General features: G+C 40.3%; 2 protein-coding genes across 7 annotated transcripts in view; one reads left to right on the plus strand and one right to left on the minus strand.

The window, feature by feature from the left end:
* The window catches only part of RUBCN (rubicon autophagy regulator), a 64228-nt gene extending 48110 nt beyond the window's left edge, over positions 1 to 16118 (minus strand). For 4 of the 6 annotated variants that reach the window (XM_059920897.1, XM_059920896.1, XM_059920894.1 and 1 more), the window contains exon 1: positions 15638 to 16118. In XM_059920897.1, the coding sequence (XP_059776880.1) occupies positions 15638 to 15735 (98 nt within the window). In that variant the 5' untranslated portion in view covers positions 15736 to 16118. Of the gene's footprint in view, positions 1 to 6802; positions 7044 to 15637 lie in introns of those variants that run through there. The other 2 variants (XM_059920898.1, XM_059920895.1) reach the window with 1 other exon arrangement.
* Positions 16119 to 16177: 59 nt separating this feature from the next.
* Positions 16178 to 23053, plus strand: part of FYTTD1 (forty-two-three domain containing 1) — a 33614-nt gene continuing 26738 nt past the window's right edge. Inside the window, exons 1-2 of the mRNA XM_059920901.1 lie at positions 16178 to 16422; positions 21036 to 21164. Of these exons, the coding sequence (XP_059776884.1) occupies positions 16311 to 16422; positions 21036 to 21164 (241 nt within the window). The 5' untranslated portion in view covers positions 16178 to 16310. The remainder of the gene's footprint in view (positions 16423 to 21035; positions 21165 to 23053) is intronic.

Genomic DNA, 23053 nt, shown 5'->3' on the forward strand with positions numbered 1-23053 from the left:
AGAGGAACTAAAAACATGTAAGCATGCTGCAGTTCTTTCCTGAAAAATGCAGATTTAAATCTACAGCAGTATTGTTCAATTGAACTTTCTGTGATGCTGGAAATGTTCTGTATCTGTGCTGTCCAATATGGCAGCCACTAGCCACTGTGGCCATTAAGCACTTGAAGTCTGTGCAGTGTGACTAAAGAACTGAAATTTTAAAATTTTATTTAATTTTAATTAATTTAGACTTAAATTACCACAGGTGTCTAAGTGGCTATCATGTTGGACAGAGCTGGTCTATAAATACCAAGGCAGGTTGTTTATGGAGGAAAGATTACAAAACAAAATAAAAAACAGGAAAAAAATTCCATTTATGGAAGAAGTGATAAAGCAGCTATAAAAAAGCAGAAACAGCTGTGGGGAGGGTAGATACTTAGAAAAGCTTCAGCTTATGGTTTCTGCTATCAGCTGATACACCTCCGGCTTCTGGGTTCTGACAATAGCATTTTCCCCAAAAGCTTCAAGAGTATGTTTTTGGGGGGAGGGGCGGGGGGGCAGCGGGGGCGGGGGAGGGAGAGTTGTACTAATAATTGGAGTAGCAGTTTGGATTGCTCAAAAATCATGTGATCCTCTTGCTTTGCTACCAGTGCTGCCAGAGCATGGTCAAAGGAAAAAGGGAACGAAAGGGAGGAAGTAGAAAATGAAAATTACGTGAAAAAGTGAAAAATGAATAAACAGGGAAAAACAGAGGCCCTTTCAATAGCAACAGCACCAATGACACCTGCCCAACCATAAGAAGCATGACCAAATTTTACCATTTTCATTCCTTGAGCAAATATTCAGTGAACACCAACCATATGTCAGGCACTGTGCTAGGCACCGGGCTTATGGTGGTTAAAGAGGGAGAGTCCCCACCTCTCTGGATATTCAGAATGCAGTGGGGGAAAGGGGCACGTACATTAAAAAAATGCTATAGCGTGAGAAGTGCTGTAATAAGAGAGATAGAAAAGGGCAGGTCAATGATGACTTCTAAAGGAGCATTATTTAAAGAACGACTAAGAGCTCTCCAGGCAAAGAAGGAGGTAGTGCAGGGAATTTAGAGGAGCAAGTATCAGAATGGTGAGGAAGGAGATGTGAGAGTGAGTGAATGCCATGGTTTTGTAACTGGAAACTTCATACTGAATACCAGGGAAGTTCTGACTTTCTATTTTCAAAGAAATCACTGAACATTTCTGAGCAAAATACTAGAGTAACTTTGTTTCTGAAAAATTAAGCTGGTAGCAATGTGGAAGCTGCTTGGAATAGGGGGACTGGGCTCAGATTGGGAGCTTAGTCAGGAGGCTACTGAGAGAATCCACAATGAGAAATAATAAAGGCTTTAGCGAATAATTTTGTTTATATCTGCCCAGAATTCATGTCCCTTTCTTTTGGTAACAGAATACTGATTTTTCACAGGGGAATCACCCCTCTGGCACTTAATCTGGTCCATGAAGTCCCAAGAAAATATCACCCTACCCTAGGATCCAGGGTTGGGCATATAACTTAGGCCTGGCTGAGCAACATATTCCATACCCTGATTACAAGAACAGGAACGTAAGTCAGTCCAAAAAGAGTCAGCCCCAGAATTTTCACTTTTGCTATACCTATGGGGATTGCTTTTGTCTTCTTTTTGGTTGGGTTGCTAAACTTGAAGTCGCCAAGGGTTATCCTGTAGAAAAATCTGCTACTTCCCTGGTGGCACAGTGGTTAAGAGTCCGCCTGCCTATGCAGGGGACACGGGTTCGATCCCTGGTCCAGGAAGATCCCACATGCCGCAGAGCAACTAAGCCCAGGCGCCACAATTACTGAGCCTGTGCTCTAGAGCCCACGAGCCACAACTACTGAAGCCCGCGCACCTAGAGCCCGCGGTCCGCAACAAGAGAAGACACCACAATGAGAAGTCTGCACGCTGCAACGAAGAGTAGCCCTCGCTCGCCGCAACTAGAGAAAGCCCGCATGCAGCAACAAGACCCAATGCAGCCAAAAATAAATAAATAAAATAAAATTTAAAAATTTTTAAAAAAAGAAAAAATCTGCCTGAGAATGAAGCCAACACATTGAGAAAAAGAGCACACAGACAGGGACAAACTTTTTTTTTTTTTTTTAACATCTTTATTGGAGTATAATTGCTTTACAATGGTGTGTTAGTTTCTGCTTTATAACAAAGTGAATCAGTTATACATATACTTATATCCCCATATCTCTTCCCTCTTGCGTCTCCCTCCCTCCCACGCTCCCTATCCCACATCTCTAGCGGGTCACAAAGCACCAAGCTGATCTCCCTGTGCTATGTGGCTGCTTCCCACTAGCTATCGGTTTTACATTTGGTAGTGCATATATGTCCATGCCACTCTCTCACTTTGAGGGACAAACTTTTGTTTAAGCACCTACATTTGGTCATTCCTGAAGCAATACCACTCCCTGGATTTTTTGGTAATATAAGGCAATATATTTGGAAACGGAGGGGAAAAAAAAAGGCTTCAAGAGAAAAACCAGAAACAGAACTCATTGGACCTGTGACTGCCTGGGTACGGGAAATGAAGGAGAGGGAAGTATCAAATTTCACTCTGAGGTATCTCGTTTGGTTGACTGAATGGAAAACACTATTAACTGAGATAGAGAACAGAGGAGGAAAAGGTTTTGGTCAACAGAATGAGCTCAGTTTGGAGACACAAAAAAGTATGTTAATACCTGAATTCTGACTCTATCTGACTCACTGTACCAGGAAAACTGTGGAAGTAGTTGGGTTCCAAGCTCAGAAGTAGATTGCATAGCCCAAGGCAGCTGAGGGTGACAGAGCAATGCAAGAAGAATCATTCCTTTAATTGTTTAGCAGTTTCACCAAACTCCAAATAATTGGCATTTAGGAAACCCTAGGAAAAGTGAAGTATCATCCCTGAACACTACAGCATTTTGCTAGTGATGACTAGCTACATGGAAAACAATAGGGGAATCTATGACATTCCACTCCAAGGATGAAGTTAAAAACTAGGCCAACACCCCAGTCCCCAGTGTGTTCAACTCGGATAGAGGAGCCACAGAAGGAGGAAGAGCAAGCAATGATACCATTGAAAACAGCAACTGGAAGAGCACCCACTAACCTTATTTCAAGAAAACTGGGGAGGAGATGGAAGTAGACATTTTTTGCACTCAGTACATATCAGGCACTCTGTGAGGAGCTTTATGCACATTATGTTATTGAATCCTCACAACTTACCAGTCAGGAAGGCATCATTCTTCCCACTCAGACAAGATAAGCCAAGTTAAGCAGTAGAGCTAGAATTCAAATGCAGATCTACCTGGATATAAAGCTTATGCACATTTCACTACATCAACTGCTTTCAGAAAATAACTGAGCAGTTTTATCCTTCATTATATATTAAAAAAAAATGATGCCATCTCATCAAGATGTCTTCTGAATTGGGTGTTTTACTGGCCATAAAAGGGTTAGGTTTGCAGTGATCCAGCCACAGTGCCTCAATTCTCAGGCACAAGGCATGTACTTTATTTACCATTTGACTATCTCGAACTAAGGAGGCCATCAGTGCCATGAAGTCCCATTAAATAACACATTCTGAGTTAACTAGCCACCCACAGAGAGTTGGCTATGGCAACAGTATGAGTGATTTTGTGGGGATAATCCCACTACTGAAATTAAGTTTTGACTGAAGTTCCTTGGTTAAGAGGCAAGCATGGAAAGAATAACAGAAAAAGATACCTGCAAAGGAGTGGTCCTAATAGCCTTAAAATGACAGGCAAAGAATGCTATAAAATTCATTACCTTACACATTTCTTTGTCGCAGTATATTAGCATAGTGAGAGGTAGTATAGTGTAGGTATTAAAACGAGAGCCAGATTGCCTGGGTTTGAATCCCAGTTCCACCAAGGATTTACTGTATGACCTTGGCAAGTTATTTATCCTGTCTATGTCTCAGCTCCCTCAGCTGTCAAATGGTGATACTATATTGAATAGTACCTATCTCACCCAGTTGTTATGAGGATTAAATAATACTTGTAAGGCTCTTAAGCAATGCCTGGCACGTAGTAAATAAGTGTTTGTTAAATATATTAAATAAATAAATAACTCAGCTAGATGGGGAGGAAATTTGAATTTCCAACCTATCCTCTCCCACATGAACTGGTAGAGGAAAATAAAAACAATCCTAAAATTTGTTTAGAATGTATATAGGACCTTTTAAATGAAGCATTTCACAGACATCTGGAGGAAGAATAAGTAGCCAAATATATATAAGCAGAAACTGAAACGTGGAAAAGGGAAGTAAGATGTTCAGTTTCACTGAACACATCATTCACAAGTCTCGGGCAGGAACGCCAAGGTCCTGTTGGCCCCGGTTTTGTACAGCAGGCCACAGGCTAACTGTGCACATAAAAGAGGAGTCACCCTTTAAAACAGCCAGGTCTTCACTCAGGTACAACATCTCATTAATTTTCCCCTGTTGATATTTTCTCAGAGGTAAATATTCCACCTCCAGTCTTTGGATCCCAGCTGCTCCTGAGACTCTAATTATATCTGAATATTTTTAAAAGTCAAGGAAGACTTCCTTAAATGTAAGGCCAGACACTATAAAACTCTTAGAGGAAAACAAAGGCAGAACACTCTATGACATAAATCACATCAAGATCCTTTTTGACTCACCTCCTAGAGAAATGGAAATAAAAACAAAAATAAACAAATGGAACCTAACGAAACTTAAAAGCTTTTGCACAGCAAAGGAAACCATAAACAAGACGAAAAGACAACCCTCAGAATGGGAGAAAATATTTGCAAACAAAGCAACTGACAAAGGATTAATCTCCAAAATATACAAGCAGCTCATGCAGCTCAATATCAAAAAAAACCCCAACCCAATCCAAAAATGGGCAGAAGACCTAAATAGACATTCCTCCAAAGAAGATATAGATTGCCAACAAACACATGAAAGGATGCTCAACATCACTAATCACTAGAGAAATGCAAGTCAAAACTACAATGAGGTATCACCTCACACCAGTCAGAATGGCCATCATCAAAAAATCTACAAACAATAAATGTCAGAGAGGGTGTGGAGAAAAGGGAACCCTCTCCCACTGTTGGTGGGAATGTAAATTGATGAAGCCACTATGGAGAACAGTACGGAGGTTCCTTAAAAAACTAAAAATAGAACTACCATACGATCCAGCAATCCCACTACTGGGCATATACCCTGAGAAAACCATAATTCAAAAAGACACATGCACCCCAGTGTTCATTGCAGCACTATTTACAATAGCCAGGACATGGAAGCAACCTACGTGTCCATCGACAGATGAATGGATAAAGAAGATGTGGCACATATATACAATGGAATATTACTGAGCCATAAAAAGAAACGAAACTGAGTTATTTGTAGTGAGGTGGATGTACCTAGAGTCTGTCATACAGAATGAAGTAAGTCAGAAAGAGAAAAACAAATACCGTATGCTAACACATATATATGGAATCTAAAAAAAAAATGGTTCTGAAGAACCTAGGGGCAGGGCAGGAATAAAGATGCAGATGTAGAGACTGGACTTGAGGACACGGGGAAGGGGAAGGGGAAGCTGGGACGAAGTGAGAGAGGGGCATGGACATACACACACTACCAAATGTAAAATACATAGCTAGTGGGAAGCAGCCGCATAGTACAGGGAGATCAGCATAGAACATGGAGATCAGCTCCGTGCTTTGCAACCCCCTAGAGGGGTGGGATAGGGAGGGTGGGAGGGAGATGCAAGAGGGAGGGGATATGGGGATATATGTATACGTATAGCTGATTCACTTTGTTATACAGCAGAAACTAACACAACAATGTAAAGCAATTATAATTCAATAAAGATGTTAAAAAAAAGACTTCCTTAACCCACATTCCTGCTCTATGATGTCCCTTCCAGATTCTTAAGAGGTTAAGACCAGAGTTATTAATGAAGCAACCCCTACATAGGAGTAGTACCTCTACAGAGTCCGAGCCACCATTCGGTCAAAGTAGTTTTTAAAATCTTAAATTCTCTAATTTCTAGAAGGTATGAACTCGATAACAACAGTTTCATATAAATAAATGGGAAATTGCTTAGCTGCATTGTGGGGAAGGGGTGAAGGGTTTAAGGATGAAAAGGAAACGACAGGGAGGTCCTGTTACTCTCTAACAGGGATCCAGCTTTGACAAAGGGCACGCACGCAATTTCTAGTCCAACTAGCAAGCCCCCATCCCCATTCCACTGCCATTACAATCGCCCACTTTCATCCGCAGGCCCTTCTTCACTCCTTCCTCACACTCATCTTTCCTAAGCTTCTTTCTAGGCCACTCATAATGCCTAACCTTTGCTCCCAGAAATTCTTACTTCAACCTTCTTAATATTGGCCCGAATTGCTGTCACCGCAAGTTTCAGTTGGGGCACCCACCTTGTCCCCTACTGCTATCTATAGACTCTGGCCTATGAAATCTCACTACAGCATCTCTCAATATCCACCTCCTCTCCAGCAGCCTTGGATCTGAGCTTCACCCACTTCTGCCCACTCCCCAAGCCCCCGCCCTCAACATACCCTAGCCCCCTCCTTCACCCTCACTAAGCCCGTTCCCTCGTCCGCCCTATCCACGCCCTGCGCGTCCCTCCTTTCAGAATTTCTTCCCAAACAAGTTGCCCACAGTTGCCCTCATGTCTGTCGCGCCCGGCAGGTCTCCCCGTGCTCTCCGAGCCCTCTCAAGCCTCCCGGGACTTCAGCGCATCCATCCGCCAGCGACTCCCCGGCCCCTTCCCAGCCCACCTGCTCTCCTCCGGCAAGCCCTCCTCGCAGCCGCCAAGCTCCATTCCCGCGCCCTCTGCCCGCATCCGGGGCTGCGACGTCGCCTCTTCTCTTAAGAGAGGCGTCCCCGTCGCTTCGCCCCTCAGGGCTCCCGGAGTCCCCCGGGAACCGAGGAGACACCCACGGCCGGTGGGCTCAGAGTCATGCACTACAGCCGGGTGACAGCAAAGGCAGTGACTGCTGCCTCAGCTGCTGTTTCTAGCCCTGCCACCCCCGCTTCCGGCTCCAAGAACTACAACTCCCAGCAAGCACTTCGAAGGCCCGGCCGCTACCGGCATGCACCGCCCTATCCAATCAGAGGCTGCGCTCGCAGCGACTTCAGACCCTGGCGGCGAGCTTGCGGTAGTGCACCCGGCGGGGAGCCGGGGTCTGAAACGCTCACCAACCCTAGTCTCCGGAGTTCGTACTGGTATGGATCTTTACACATGCCTGTCACACATCACCCTTGTAACCATACTCGGTCAGAGGTCTAGACTCGAAAATAACGCTGGTCTTAATCCAAGTACGATTAACCCCACTTTAGCCTACCCGGGTTTAACACCTGTTGGTGGTGTTTGGAGACCTCAAAAATTTTAATGAAGAACTCACAAACTCGGAAGAGCTCATGTCGCTTTGGGATCACAAACGAAGGGGAGGAGGCAAAAGCTTTGGGGAAAGGTTTCCTGGAGGACTTATGTCAGAGCAGAGTCTTTTAGGATGAGTATGAGTTAGCCTGGAGAAGAAGGGAAGAGAAGGCGAAGAGAGTAACACAGACATGAGGAAGCGGGTCTGGGAACAGCTGGTTCTGAGTAGTAATCAGAGCTGGGAAGAGGTGAGAAACAGGCAGACCAGATCATGACGCCATTGTGAGTTTGGATTTTATCCTAAGAACAATTAGGAGCAAATCAAGGATATGCAAATCAAGAAGTGATTTGATCAAAACTGCTTAGAAAGCTACTTTTAACAACGTGGAGAGGTATGTACTATGTTGGAGGGAAGGTCAAAAGAATGGATATGAGAAGAGGTTGGAAGTCCCTATAAAGGCCAAGTGTAATGCCAATGAGTGAAGTGAGCCAGTTGTCGGAGAATCGCAGAAACTCTCTGAACTGGAACCCCCATGCCTCATCCAAAAAGGAAAGTCTCATCTTAGCTATAGTTGAATGTTGCCAAATATTCTGATTTTTTAATAAAGCTGGAATCTGCATTTTTAAGTACAATTTCCAATTTTTAAAATATTGGCAACAATTTTTTTTAATGTAAACATTACACGGGCCAAAAAAAAAAAAAATTCTGTAGGCTAAATGTGGACTTTGGGTTTGTAAGTCCAGGCCTAAACTTGGGCAGTGGCTGTAGGGAAAAAGGAGGCTGGGATTAGAGCCATGGTAAGGCAACAGAATCAGCACTACTCTGTTAGAGAGAGATCTAGGTTAACTCCATAAAAACTAGTTACTCTGTTAAAAATAATACATGACTTTCAGAAATTTTCAAACTTGAGAAAACTTTTTTTGTGAATTAAAAGTGAAAGAACCTTTTAATGCAAATTATGATTTCCAATTTCCATTTATATAAAAAATATTCTTATTCAAACTTTCTCATATTTTCCTACCAAAGGGTTATACTTTTTAAGAAAGGGGCAGTGTTATTGGGATTTCAGTACCTTCTGTTTCTACAAATGTATGAACTTCATTTTTTGGCATATAGTATAATCCCAAATTAATGCCACATGATTTTAACATATATTTATATGAAAGTCAGTCAGCTTTTATCAGGAAATTCTAGAATTAAAATTGTAGTAAAAGTTCTAGAAAACAGGAATTTCCTCATATGTCCAAGACTGGGTTTACACTTTTTTTTTCATTTTTATTTTTTTGGCCACGCTGTGTGGCTTGTGGGGTCTTACTTCCCCGACCAGGGATTGAACCTGGGCCCTCAGAAGTGAAAGCAAGGAGTCCCAACCACTGGACCACTAGGGAATTCCCTACACTTATTTTCTTTAAAGCAGTCAGTTAATAAGCATGACAGTAACCTACACTAGCCATGTGCCCACTCCCTCATCCCATCCCTCTGCTTTCCCTCACCCCAGGTAGCCATATCTTAAATCCCTTGTTTATAATTCCACTGCTTCTCTTTTAATAGTTTCTTTGCATCTATCCATATTCCTAAAAATTATTTAAAAAATTTTTGTGTTCTAACTTTATAAAAAACGCTATTAAGCTGTATTTATTCTTTGAGGCCTTTTTTTTTTTGCTTAATATTACAAAAAGATTTATTTTTTTTTATTTATTTTTTTTATTTTTTTATTTTTGGCGGCGTTGGGTCTTCATTGCTGTGCATGGGCTTTCTCTAGTTGCATTGAGCAGGAGCTACTCTTCATTGCAGTGCACAGGCTTCTCATTGCGGTGGCTTCTCTTGTTGCGGAGCATGGGCTCTAGGTGCGCAGGCTTCAGTAGTTGCAGCATGTGGGCTCAACAGTTGCGGTGCGCGGGCTGTAGAGTGCAGGCTCAGTAGTTGTGGCACACGGGCTTATTTGCTCCGTGGCATGTGGGATCTTCCCAGACCAGGGATCAAACCCATGTCCCTGCATTGGCAGGCGGATTTTTAACCACTGCGCCACCAGGGAAGTCCCAAAATTTATTTATATTGTGTATCACTATAATTCATTGATTTTGACTGCTATATAATAGTTCATTGTGTGAATACACCAGTTTATTCATGTTGCTTTCCACTGATGAGCATTTGGGTTGTTTCCAGGTTTTTGCTATTGTAAACAGCGCTGCTATGAATATTCTTTTACGTGTCACCTCTTGTACATAAGCAAGGGTTTCTCTTGGGTACATACCTAGAAGCAGAATTGCCAGGTCATAGGGTTATTGTCTGTTCGAGCTTTTGTTTTGAGTGATGGGTTTGTAGGTGCACAATTTTAAAAATAACTAGGGGACTTCCCTGGTGGTCCAGTGGGTAAGACTCCACGCTACCAATGCACGGGGCCTGGGTTCGATCCCTGGTCGGGGAACTAGATCCCGCATGCATGCCGCAACTAAGACCCGGAGCAGCCAAAATAAATAAATAAATAAATATTAAAAGTTATAAAAAATTAGTTATGAAACCATAACTAATTATAATCAGTTATTTAAAATAACTAACAAATGAAAATGGGTCATGCTTGGAAAATGATGAGAGTATATCATGAACCAAGGATTGTGATTAACCCAATTTTGTGCATCTGGGATCCAAATGCAAAAGGTCAAAAATGCAAGACTATCTAGCATCAGGGTTCAATAGTGTCACATAAACGTAATGGCCTTACTTAGCAACTGCTTGCTGAATTAATATTTTAAAAGTCAAAAAATCTAAAGAACTTTATTGATCTTGATTAATCTGTTTGTTTTCAAGATTTACCAGGATGCAATTTTTATACAAATGGTAGTTGGTCCTAGAGTACCACTGGCAGAAAGCAAATTTCACTCAATAATCATTTATTCAAATAACAGATTTTTAAAGCTCATGACACTTATTTGCCAAAAGTTTGGTTTTAAGAAATAGTCTTCTTGAATATATTCAACAAATATCAATTATAGTCATGAATATTTTCTTTTTATTATATTCACTAAAATTATTCTTAGCAGCATTTTTTAAAATATTAAAAATTTTAACACTAAGGGATGTCGCCCACTTGCCAAGTCAAAAGCAATTTGAGCATCAAAATGAGTTAATTCATGATATGTTTACATATCTACATTCTTTTCAAAGGTAAGCATGACCCTTACACTCTGCACCCCTTTGCTTTTCAGAAGAGAATTTTTGAACATGAAATGAGTCTGTGAATTTCTACGGAAACGTATATGTATATATAAATAAGTATGCAAATAAATAAATAAATAGAAAAAGGAAGGAAGAAAGGGGGCGGGGAGGTAAAGCTCTTTTCACAGTAGAATGTCAGCTTATGAATGTAGAGGAATGATAGTGTTAGAAAATCACTGTTTTGTAGCCACCATCATAATAATTGATTCAGGCAAGAATCATCAATGGACGCTAAAGCCGTCAGTGAAATTTGTTCCGAAACAGAATATTTACACAGTCTCGAACCATCTCCCCAAAGATTACTTATACATTATATATGGGGGAAAAAGTATCTTTACAATGAAGAAATCTGGCAGACATCACCTTAACCAAGTGACTAAAGATCACCAATAAGACAAAATGACATCATGTGCCTTCTGATGTTAAGTACTGAGAATGAGCCAACATCACTTAGGTAGTATCCTTGACAAAAGTGAATAACTCAAATCTAATCATAGGCTGACAATAAGACAAAACCAAATTGAAGGATAAGCTATGCACCAATGCCTTCAATCTTCAAAAATGTAAATATCATAAAAGACTAAGAAAGGCTGACAAACTTTTTATGATGAAAGGAGACAAAAGAGGCAGGACAAAGAAATGCAACATATGAAACTGGACTGGATCCTAGATTGGAAAAAAAAATTGTTACAAAGGATAATTATTTATTAGGATAGTTGGCAAAATTTGAATATGGACTATACATCAGAGAATAGAACTGCATCAATGTTAAATTCCTGAATTTGATCATTTTACCTTTGTTATATAAAAGAATATACTTAGAGGTATATTCTATAGAGTCATGATGTATGCAACTTACTTTCAGATTGTCCAACAGCATGAGGAGCCTAGAATCCTGGCTCTTCAGAGCCTTCCTAGACTACCAATCTATCTATTGCAAGTTGAGGAAATTGAAGATATATATATATTTTTTGTAATTTATTTTATTTATTTATTTTTGGTTGCGATGGGTCTTCATTGCTGCACGCAGGTTTTCTCTAGTTGCGGCGAGCAGGGTCTACTTTTCACTGTGGTGCACGGGCTTCTCTTTGTGGTGGTTTCTCTTGTTGCGGAGCACAGGCTGTAGGTGCGCGGGCTGCAGTAGTTGTGGCACGTGGGCTCAGTAGTTGTGGCTCACGGGTTCTAGAGCGCAGGCTCAGTAGTTGTAGCACACGGGCTTAGTTGCTCTGCAGCATATGGGATCTTCCCGGACCAGGGCTCGAACCCGTGTCCCCTGCATTGGCAGGTGGATTCTTAACCACTACGCCACCAGCGAAGTCCAAAGATATATTTTTTAAAAGAAACAATCTTTACATAACTAGGGGGAAATTGTGTGATTTATGTAAATTTGTGTAGCTTTAGAAAATCCCACAATTAGTCATTCAGTGAATTGACCTAGAACCTTTGGTTGACAGGACCCCTGCCCTGCCCAGAGAAGACAAGGCCTAATAAGGAGTGGGCTAGAGGTCCAACCTCTGAGCCCAGGAAGAATTCCCCTTCAAGTTCCCCTGTCTATCCAAGCAGGTTACCTGCTAGTCAGAGAAAACTGAGGGCCAGGGACCTGGAGACTAGTAATGCCTCCAGCTATGCCTGCTATCCTGCGTGTCATGTCCTTGGCTGTAACACTGTACTGTGTAGCACAGTGTCTTGCCCAGAGTAGGGACTCAAACTCTGTTTGAATACATGAATGAATGAATCCTGAGATTAAAAGGCAGAAGACTAGAACAGCTATAAACACTTAAAACAAAAGAAAAGGGCAACATAAAAGAGAAAGAGGAAGCTGTAGCAAGGTGGCAAGAAAAGCTACCACAGCAGAAAACAGTGGCAAAGGGGGTAATGAGAAGAATTGAGGAGAAAAGAGAAGAAAAACTGTACTGTACATACAAGTAGCTTAAGGGAGTTAGGTATAATAATAATAGTCATACCTAATACATACTATAACCACATATAATACAAATTATACCTAGCTCCCTTATTATTCCAGTGTAATACAAATTACATCAACATACGAATTCTAAAAATACTCTTCTGAAAAGCAAAAGAGCTGATACCAAAATCAGGCACAGACATTACAAGAAAAGGAAATCACACATCAGTATCACTCATGAAAATAGAAACAATATCCTTGACAAAATATTAGCAAACCAAATCCAATAATATATAAAAAGGATAATATACCATGACCAAGTAGGTTTATCCTAGAAATGCAAGGGTGGTTCAACATTTGAAAACCAGCCAATATAATTTACCATATTAATAAATTTAAAAAGAAAAACCATTTGGTCATCTCAGATGCAGAAAAAGCATTAGATAAAATTCAACATTCACTCATAACTAAAACTCTCAGCAAACCAGTAGAAGGGAACTTCCTCAACCTGATAAAGGGCATCAACAAAAAAATCTAACATTATACTTAATGGTGAAAGACTGAATGCTTTCCCCCTGGGGCTGGGAACTAGTCAAAGATGTCCACTTTCACCATTCCTGTTTAACATGGTACTGGAGTCCCCAGTCAGTGTAATAAGGCAAGAATAATAATAAAAGGCATACAGATTTGAAACAATTATGCTGAGTGAAACAATCCAGATACAAAAAAGAGTATATACTATATGATTCCATTTATATAAAATTCTAAAAAATGCAAATTAATCTATAGTGACAGAAAACATCAGTGGTTGCTTACTTAGGTTGAGGTTGGGGGGAGGAATTACACAGGAGCACAGGAAAACTTTTGGGGATGATAATATTTATTATTCTGATTATGGCGGTATTTTCACAGGTATATATTTCACACCTGTATAAACTGCACACTTTAAGTATGTGTCTTTTATTGTCTGTCAATTATATCTCAATAAGGCTGAAAAAACGGGGGACTTAAAAGATATATCAAACTAATAAAGTTAAGGGTTAAATATATGAGTTGTGCTTACCTTTGAAGAGAATATAGATCTCTATGCACACTGTGAAAAGAGAGCTGGAACATGTTAATAGAAAAGTATGATGTTGTTAAGGTTGCCAGATTTAGCAAATAAAAATATTAGACTCCCAGTTAAATTTTACTTTCAGATAAACAACGAATAATTGTTTAGTGTTTAGTATAAATACATCCTAAATATTACATGCGATATTCTGTGGCAAAAAAAAAAAAATTCCTGTTTTTCTGAAACCTGGGACAAAACTTATACTAAACAATTGTTCATTGTTTATCTGAAATTCATATTTAACTGGTCCTGTATTTTATCTGGCAATCCTAGATGTTGTCTGATCTACATTGTATGAAATCAAGCCTCCAGAAAGGGCAGCTGCTTGAATTCTATGTTTATTTTGACTTAGATGAAGCTGCTGAATTGAAGACAAAGGCTGTCCACTCAGTGTCCAGCACAGTGCCTTATTCACAGTACATGCTCAGAAAACGTTTTTTGCTTTGCCAGCTATGTGAAGATAGGGACGGCATCCATCTTGCTCACCATTTTATCCCCAGGGCCTACTACAATGCCTGGTGCTCAATGAATATAGGATTAAATGAATAGCTGCCTCTCATGCCCCAGAAAATTGCAGGGTTGACCTTTTAACTCCAGCCCTGTAGCTGACTGGTCAACTTCTTGGACAAGCCCCAGTTCTGATTTCTTGGCTTTTCTCCCTCTTCACTGTTGCTGTGTGTCTCAGGTTGCTCTTTTGCTTTGTATTGTTTTGTGTGTGGCTGACCTATCCTTAACTCCAATGCCTCTTGTTTTCTTGTTTTTCCCTTTGGAATCAGGGTGCTCTGAGACTCTGAGACCCTCAGCCCTTGGAGAAATCTGAAAGTCTGAAATACAACAGCTAGGATTGCTTCATGAAACCTTGGAGCATGTTCCCTCTAGAGCTAAGGAGATTTGGTATGGGGCTTCAGTTTTGGGGAGAAGACCAGGATAAAAGGGAATCTTTATAAATTGATGTGGGAAGGATTTTGCACATTTGGGATTTTTATTATCTGTCCTATACTGCCTGAAGTACAAAATGTATCCGAACTCTAAATGCATTAATTTTCTTCCATAAAATTAAGAACTGAATCCAGTGATCCTCCCTGTAGTTTGCTCCTACAAATAAGTAGAGATTGCAGAAGTTATTTCTAGTGAGAGAAGGATAGTATGTAGAAAAGTGTCTTGTGCTTAGAAGATTTTAGAACTGTAAGGAATCTTAGAAATAATTAAGTATAACATATATTTAGTATAACTACTTCTTGTTTTGAAGATGATTATGAGGCCCAGACACTCTCCCAAGTTCACAAGGTGAATGACTGAAGTGAGTGAAACCACTCAATAAAACCTAGGTCTCTCTTGTACGTCTCTACAATCGAGTTCCCTAGTTCTTAGCAGTTGGGAAAGGGGTGGCAGCTGCAGAGTGGAATAGTAATAAAATCAAGCACATTGTGCTAAGAGCATACACGATACTCTCCTTGACATGCTGAATATTGTTCATGGGTCTTTTTGAGTCCAAACCTTCCTCCACCATTTAAGTTTCTTGCATTCCTTTATAGGTGCCTCTTCAGCTGATTCACTCATCTCACATGGTTGTATTTTTGTCTTGGGGAAAAAAATAAAGTATAGATAAGCTATCGTGGGTTTGAGATACTTTAGGTCACTTGTTCGTTTCTATGCAAAGAGAACTTTTAGGAAGTGCAGAGGGGGGCAGAGATTTCTAAATGAACAGAATACCTGCCCCTAATTTTTTTCTTAGATGCAAATGTCTTAGTTTAAGCTGCTATGAGGATGATATAACCTAAATGCTTCCACACAAGCGCAGTTATCTGGAGCAGAAGGAGGTAAGAAAGAGAGAATATCAGGTTTTGTTAACAGAAAAAAAAGTTACTATGCAGGAATTCATCAAATATTAATAAGTTTTCCCATAGGGATGATTAGAAAGAAAATGAATCCCCCTATCAATTCCCAACGCAAGTGAATTAGAGAAAAATGCAGCCAAATAAGCAGAGGTACTTACCGCTCTCCCGAGGGAAGGTGATGTCTTAATAAGGTACCGTGCAAAATGTTTTGAGAGCGCCGGCTGAGAAGTGGTACAGATACGCGAAACGTTAGCATTTACTTTTATTAGTATGCTGACGCAAGTAGTATCAGTGCAGCCTCTGCTTTGCGTCCGGACGTGTCGCTCCGCGTGCTGGCCGTGGAGAGGGGAGCTGGGGCGCAGTTCTGCAGTCCACGCTCGCAGCCTCTGGGGCTGCTCTGCAGTGGGGGTGTGAAAGGTTCGTGTGTACCAAAGCTTAGGGGGCCTTTCTGTAGCAGGAGGGACTCGAAGGGCACGGAGGAACATGATCTCATTTAAGGCATGTGATTCTGAGGTGTTCAGGGTCCAGCATAATTTGGGCGGAAAGGCTAACTGCTAAACCAGCGGCCCTCGAGAGCGGCCAGAGCAGCGTGTGCAATGTTTCCTCCGGTCCGGTAAGAGGCGCTAGGGGCGAGTCCGGGGCCCGGGGCCACTCTCGCCGGCCGCTCGTCTCTTGGTTCCTCCCCCAGCCCTCCGCCGCGGGTGGGAGAGGGCGCAGCCAGCACGCGTGCGCGCTCCGTCTGTGCGGCTAGTCTGCGTGCGTTGAGTGGGAGGTGGCAGGCCTCAGCCCCTGGCCTTCTTCGCTGAGTGTTCCAGCGCGACGTCTCCAGCTATGAACCGGTTTGGTACCCGGTTAATGGGAGCCACCGCGACCCCGCCGCCGCCGCCGCCGCCGCCGAAAGCCCGCAGCAATGAAAACCTGGACAAAATTGATATGTCTTTGGGTGAGGAGCCGAGTCGCACCGAGTTGGAGTGGGAGGAGGTGTGGGTGGAACCAAGTACCGCGGTTTGTGGGGGAAGGGGTGGTTGGCCGCAGTTGTCGATGGAGTTTTCTTACGGGTGGGCGGAACCAAGCGGGGGCCGGTGGGGACGGGGGAGCGCTTTCTGGCGTCAGGATCGAGCCCGGGGGCCTCGGGCGTCCCTTCGGCGGGGCTGTGTCTGAGGGGACGGGGGGCGCTTCGGGCCGGGAGGTTGGGAAGGCAGAGGAGTGCCGAACCTGTTTCCGCCCCCCCCCTCAAAGGGGAGCCGCCACTCGCGGGTGACCCCGGCTCTTTGTGAAGAAAACTCCGCGGATTTCACCTCAGGCTTGTGCGCGGTGGGCGTTATCGGGGGGCGAGGGCAAGGGTCGGACGGAGCCGTCCTTTCTGAGGAAGCTCTTCGAGAGGCCAGCGGGTTCGGTTAAATCCGTGGTTCCCGAGAAGGGCTGGTTGGGCGTTTTATGCGCCCGGGCCTGCGCCTGGCGCCGCACAGAAGCGTCAAGACGCCCCGAGAGTTGGCCATTTCTGACGGGCCCCAGACGGCCGGGCCACCGCGGGGCCGGGGCGCTTGACAGAAAGAAAAGATAGGAAGGACTTCGTGGGATGGTGGTGTATTAGGCGGTGCCTAGAAAAGCACATTCTCCTCATCCAGTCCTTCAAGCTAGCGATTAGAAAAAAACGAAGCGAAAACCGAAGGAGGGTTTACGTGGGTTGATGGGAAGCCAAGTAAAGCATAGGATCTAAGAGAGTGGGGTGGTTTGGTGACGATTAGGTAAAAAGCAGGGAGATTGGCGATTCAATTAAAAATTCAGACCTAACACCACTGAGGCACTAGTCTCTGTGTTTGGCTTGGTTGGTTTAAAAGTAATAACGTTTTTGTCGGGATTCAGGTTTTGGTATTAAATGTGGTTAGCTCTGCCTGAGGCCTGCAATTTTTCGGATATTTGAAAAGTACCCGACTAGGGGATACAGAGGTGTAACTTTTCCGAGGACGATATTTTTCTTTTTTGTTGTGGTTTTTCTGCAAAGTTCATAGTCAAAAGTCAAGAACTCTTGGTTTCTGTGTTTGTCTTAAGTTAGAACCCAAGATGTGAATTAAGCAAATCATCAGAAATCATAGGTTTGGCCTCAAGTCTTACCTTACTGCTAGTCAGTAGTGACCTCTAAAGAAATGAGAAGTCTTTTGAATTAAAGCCAAGAAAAAATATAATAACGAATATTTATTGAGTGCTTACTACTCGCCAAGCAGTGGACTAAGCATTTTATATGTGTTAAATTATCCCGATAATAATCCTATGAGGTACTTACTCCTAATGATAAAGAGCATGCATGGAATCCCGAATCCCAGACTGTCTCAGTTCAAATCCTGCTTCTGCCACTTATGAGCCATTTGATCTTGGGCAAATTGCTTCTCAGTACCTCATCTGTAAAAAGGTGAGCCACTACCTCACACGGTTGCTGTAAGTATTAAATAAGTCAATAGGCATATGTAAACTGCTCAGAACAGTACCTGGTACACAGTAAGCACCATATTTACATATATACACGCACATACTGTATAAGCCGTTGTTGTTATTCCCATCTTACAAAACCTGAGGCATAGAGAAATTAAATAACTTGCCCACAGTCATACAGCAAGTAAGTGATGGAGTCAGGATTTCAGTCTGGTTCTAGAGCACCAAGCTCTAGATGTAGGAAGTGTTAACCATGTAGTGTCGTAAGCATTACATTTCTTAAGTTTCTAAGTTTTTTGTATGTATTTTGTTCAGTAATTAGGATGTTCAAATGAAGAAAACTGAGGGATAATTCTCTTTGAAGATAGAAATGAAGTGCAGTGGATAGCTAAAAGAGAGATTGGTCTCTCTTCTCCCTTAAGAACATACAGCATTCTGTCAGGTGCCCTTTTTTTTTTTAGATGCCTTGTTTTGTTTTAGTGAGAATTTTACAGAGATGTGATGAAGAGATAGGTATTTTAGGCAATTATTATGCTTTGTGAATATCCCATTTTATCCAGTGTGCATAGGTTTTAGAATCTAATTTTTTGTTTTGTTTTTAATTGTGGTTCTATCAAGTTTATGTGAATATTCATATGGAATTATTTACCAAGGTTACCAATAGCTGGCCTCATTGTGGCTCAATTTCTTAATTTTTTTAAAAAAAATCTTTCTTTCTTTGGCTGTGCCAGGTCTTAGTTGCGGCACGTGGGGTCTTCGTTGCTGTGTGCCAGATCTTTAGTTGCAGCATGCGGGAATCTTTTAGTTGCGGCATGCGGCTCTTAGTTGCGGCGTGAAGGATCTAGTTCCCTGACCAAGGATGGAGCCTGGGTTCCCTGCATTGGGAATGCAGTCTTAACCGCTGGACCACCAGGGAAGTCCCTCAGTATCTTAGTTTGAAAATGGGTATTATAATAGTTATTTCATAGAATTATTGTGAGAATTGAATGAATACATGTTTTCAGAACAATCCTATTAGTACTCAGTTACTACTATTACTGTTATTGTTATCACATGTATACCCCTAGTTTTTTATAAAAGTAGTTCATAATGGATTTTTTTTTAAATTTCTGATACCCTGTCTACTCCTCGATTAGGAGAAAGCCATTATCTTCTTTTAGATTGCAAGAATCCTCTCTGTCATGGTAGCTCCATTTAACTGAGGATTTAGATAATAAAATGTTTAAATAGAAAACATAATTTTATGTTTGATATGCTTTGCTACGTTTAATTTTTAGTTATGTTTATACTCTATAACGCTCTGTTTTTAAATCAGCCTGGTTAGTCAAAATTATACTCTGCCTTTTTTTATTTTGTGGTTCCCCAGACCAAGTTCATTTTTGGGGGGTACTCTAATGGCTCTGAGATCTCAGACTTCTGGTGAAGAATAAGTAGCACCCTGTTAGAGGAAAGTAGTGTTTCAAAAGTGGTGTCTAACTATTCCCTTTCTGTTTACTGAGAATTTAACATGTTCATGGCTCTGATATTTGTGAAATCTTTGTATTTTGTAAAAAACTGTTTTTGAGTGTCTAACTTTGATGAACTTTTTTGTAGCTGAGGGATGGATCTCAAGGTAACAAACTACTTTGAAGGGATTTGAATTATTTTCTGTGAATATTTAAATGTAGTTTAGAGTCTTAGAGATTAGAGATTGGTGCACTGCAACGAAGAGTAGCCCGCACTTGCAGCAACTAGAGAAAGCCCGCAAGCAGCCGCGAAGACTCACTGCAGACATAAATAAATAAATAAATAAATAAATAAATAAATAAATTTTAAAAAAGATTAGAGGTTAGCGAGGTAGAGTAGTAATATATAAGAAAGGATTTCTGTAATCTATATTTCCTTCTTTGACTTCAGAAAAGACTAGTTATATTGATATAGTTGTTAGATTATTTGTATTTAGAGTAGTTTGGAAAAAAAGCAGCTGAGGTTAGTTAGTTTTTGTTAATTTTATTAAGAAGTTGTTGACGTTCAATTTATTTGGTTTATTTACTGTATTTTCAATCAGCAAAATTAATATTGGAGTTGGAACTTTGGAGAAAGTGTTTGGATATTCTTAAATGAGTATTTTTTGTCTTCTAGTAATCTCCTTTAAACAGATGTAAATAGGGATCTGGAGTACATTTAGTTTTCTGATCTTCACATTGTTCTGTTGTGGTATTAGAGCAATGTGATGTTTGTGAATTACCTTGGGACGGTCTGGAAGTGTTTGGGGGAAATGATGAGACTTAGAGAGAACAGTGTAGAGGGAATTCCCTGGTGGTCCAGTGGTTAGGACTCCACGCTTCCACTGCAGAGGGCACGGGTTCGATCCCTGGTCATCGGGGAACTAAGATCCTACAATCCTGCGTGCCACGCAGCACGGCCAAAAAAAAGAGAGAGAGAGAGAACAGTGTAGAAAGAAAAATAAGGTAACACTGAATTGCTTTGCTAAATGAGCAAAGAACCAACAGTATTTTCTTTTTGTACTATACCTTTATTATTGTACATGTTTAATTTTTTGTTTACTATTTACATGTCTGTTTCCATCATTAATTTTAAACTTACTGAGAATAGGGATCATATTTTACTTTTGTTTGTTTCTGTTACAGCACAGCCTACCACATATATTCATTGCATATAGTATATACTCAATAAATATTTGCTGAATTGAGGTGAACTTAGAAATTTAGTCTTTGAATGATTTATTTTTTGACTGCCAATGGTTTTATTGAAAGGTGGTCATCTTTAAAAACTGGAGACTTCTGTGATTATGGAAAGTAAGTATGAGTAATTTTTGTAAACAGGTTTTTGCTTATTTATATTTATTAGGGAAAGAAATACTGTGAATAACAGAAATCTTCATTAGTTGGTAGCTCTGCTTTGGGCTATTGACTTGAACTTTTCCTACAAAACCATTGTTCATTGCTCCAAATATATTGGCTGATTTGAGCTTTTATGTTCATATCATTATTATCCTCTTATCAAAGTGCTTTCAAAGTAGAAAAGAAGTTAGGGACGTAGGAAATTTATCAACTAGAAAATGAGACTGAGTAATTGAGTCATTAAGTTAAAATAAAGGTAATCATCACATTTCGTCTATCACAGATGATATCATCAAATTGAATCGAAAGGAAGGAAAGAAACAGAATTTCCCAAGACTAAATAGAAGACTCCAGCAAAGTGGTGCCCGGCAATTCAGGATGAGAGTAAGATGGGGAATTCAACAGAATTCTGGTAAGTTTTGCAAGTAAGCTTTAATAAAGAGCCGTTATTTGTGGGTTCATAGTATACTACCTTTGATACATACCTAAAGCGTGGAGGAAGTATATCAGTACCCTTTGTGATTTGTATTTTTCCTTCTCTCAGGGTTTTGTTTAATCTTACAATCTGGTAAAAATTCAGGTTTCCTTAAATAGGTGATAACACTATTTCTTAAGGACATTAAGTCATTTTAAAGTAACCTCAGTATATAAAGTCTTTATTATGTTTAGGACTGTAGATTTATAAAGGATCTTACATATCATGAAGTCTTAATCTCCTTCACAGTTAGAGGTTTGTCTGATGGATGACTATGTAACTCCAGCTTAAATATATTCAGTGAAAGAGCATACCACCTCACAACATAACTTATTCCATTACTGGAGACAGCACTGTTCACTAGAAAATTCTCTTAATTTGAATTAAATCATGCCTTCCTGTTAATTCTATAGAGTTATAGGAAACAGGTTTCTATATGAAAACCTTTTATAAATATGTGGAGACTACTATTCTGCATAGAAAATGACTTCTATATTATTTATCTTATCATCCAGGACCTTTAGGATTTGTTAAATCCTCCAGAGGTAACACAGAATTGAATGCTTTAGATATGGTCTAATGATCTTGGAACTCTACATATACAGTTATTTTTGGTAATCTAGAAGCTTATTTATTTACAACATTTTGTTCCAAAATGGACTTAAGGCAGTAACTGAATACTATTAATTATATGTGACTCATTACCTTTTTTAGCAGTTACATCAGCATTTTAGAATAAACATTTGTTCAGATTTTTAAAACTCTAGATCTTTTTTACATATGTGAAAAAATGTTTGATAAACTAATTCCTAAGTTGATTTTTATCCTATATGTTAAAAAACGTAGAAAATAATCTCCAATAGGTTGAACATAATTAATCCTATGTTTAACAGCTAATATGCCAGTATATCCTCAACATATGCCTGTAACTAAGATTAGACCCTGCAGAAGAATTTATTCTTCCCTAGTAATTTCTTGGATAGCTGAACCCAAGTAAGTAAATCTTGTAATAGGTATTTAGCTATAGAAAATTAATATTTAATTCCAGTGATTTATATTTAAAGGTTTCTTATAAATGTTACTCAACATACCATATTTTATATATGATTTGTTTTAAAATAATTTTAGAGTTCATAGAAGCCAGAAATATATTTATTTATGCTAATCGTTTGTTAAATACCTGATAAATGCTCTGAATTGACCAGGTTGTCAGGGTATGTAAAGATGCACTCTTACTTCAAGGAATTTCTAGTAACAGAGATAAGGTAGAAAACATAGAGTTGAGAAATACCATAAGAGAAATTCTGATTGTACTACAGGATTTTAGATAGGGATTTTGTCCTAAGAAAATTGGTGGTGATTTAATGGATAAGGTGAAATAGGATCTGATTCATGAAGGATCAGGAAAGCTTTCCTTTTACAGGGGTTATAATCTGAGCCTTGAGCTAAATGATACCCAGCGGCAGCTTAGGATCTTCTGAGATTGAAATTGCGCTTGTATGTTCTCCACTTACATCTGTCAGGGCCTAAAATAGAAGAGCTGCTGCTGTCACTGAATGTTCAGAGAGGTATGGGATTTTCTTAAGCTCTAATTGGTTTGGAAAAGTTCAGATTTCCACGTTATAATGTCAGTGAAGATGTTAGCTTGAGGTAAGGGAATAAGTAGCACAGAGAGCCCTTAGCAAATACTCAATTATTTATTTATTTTTTTTAAAAAATTATTTATTTATTTATTTGGCTGCTCCGGTTCTTAGTTGTGGCACGCGGGATCTTCTTTGCCACGATCTTTAGTTGTGGCATGCGGGCTTGTAGTTGTGGCAGGCGAG

The sequence above is a fragment of the Balaenoptera ricei genome, chromosome 4 (assembly GCF_028023285.1).
Source record: "Balaenoptera ricei isolate mBalRic1 chromosome 4, mBalRic1.hap2, whole genome shotgun sequence".
Taxonomy (NCBI): domain Eukaryota; kingdom Metazoa; phylum Chordata; class Mammalia; order Artiodactyla; family Balaenopteridae; genus Balaenoptera; species Balaenoptera ricei.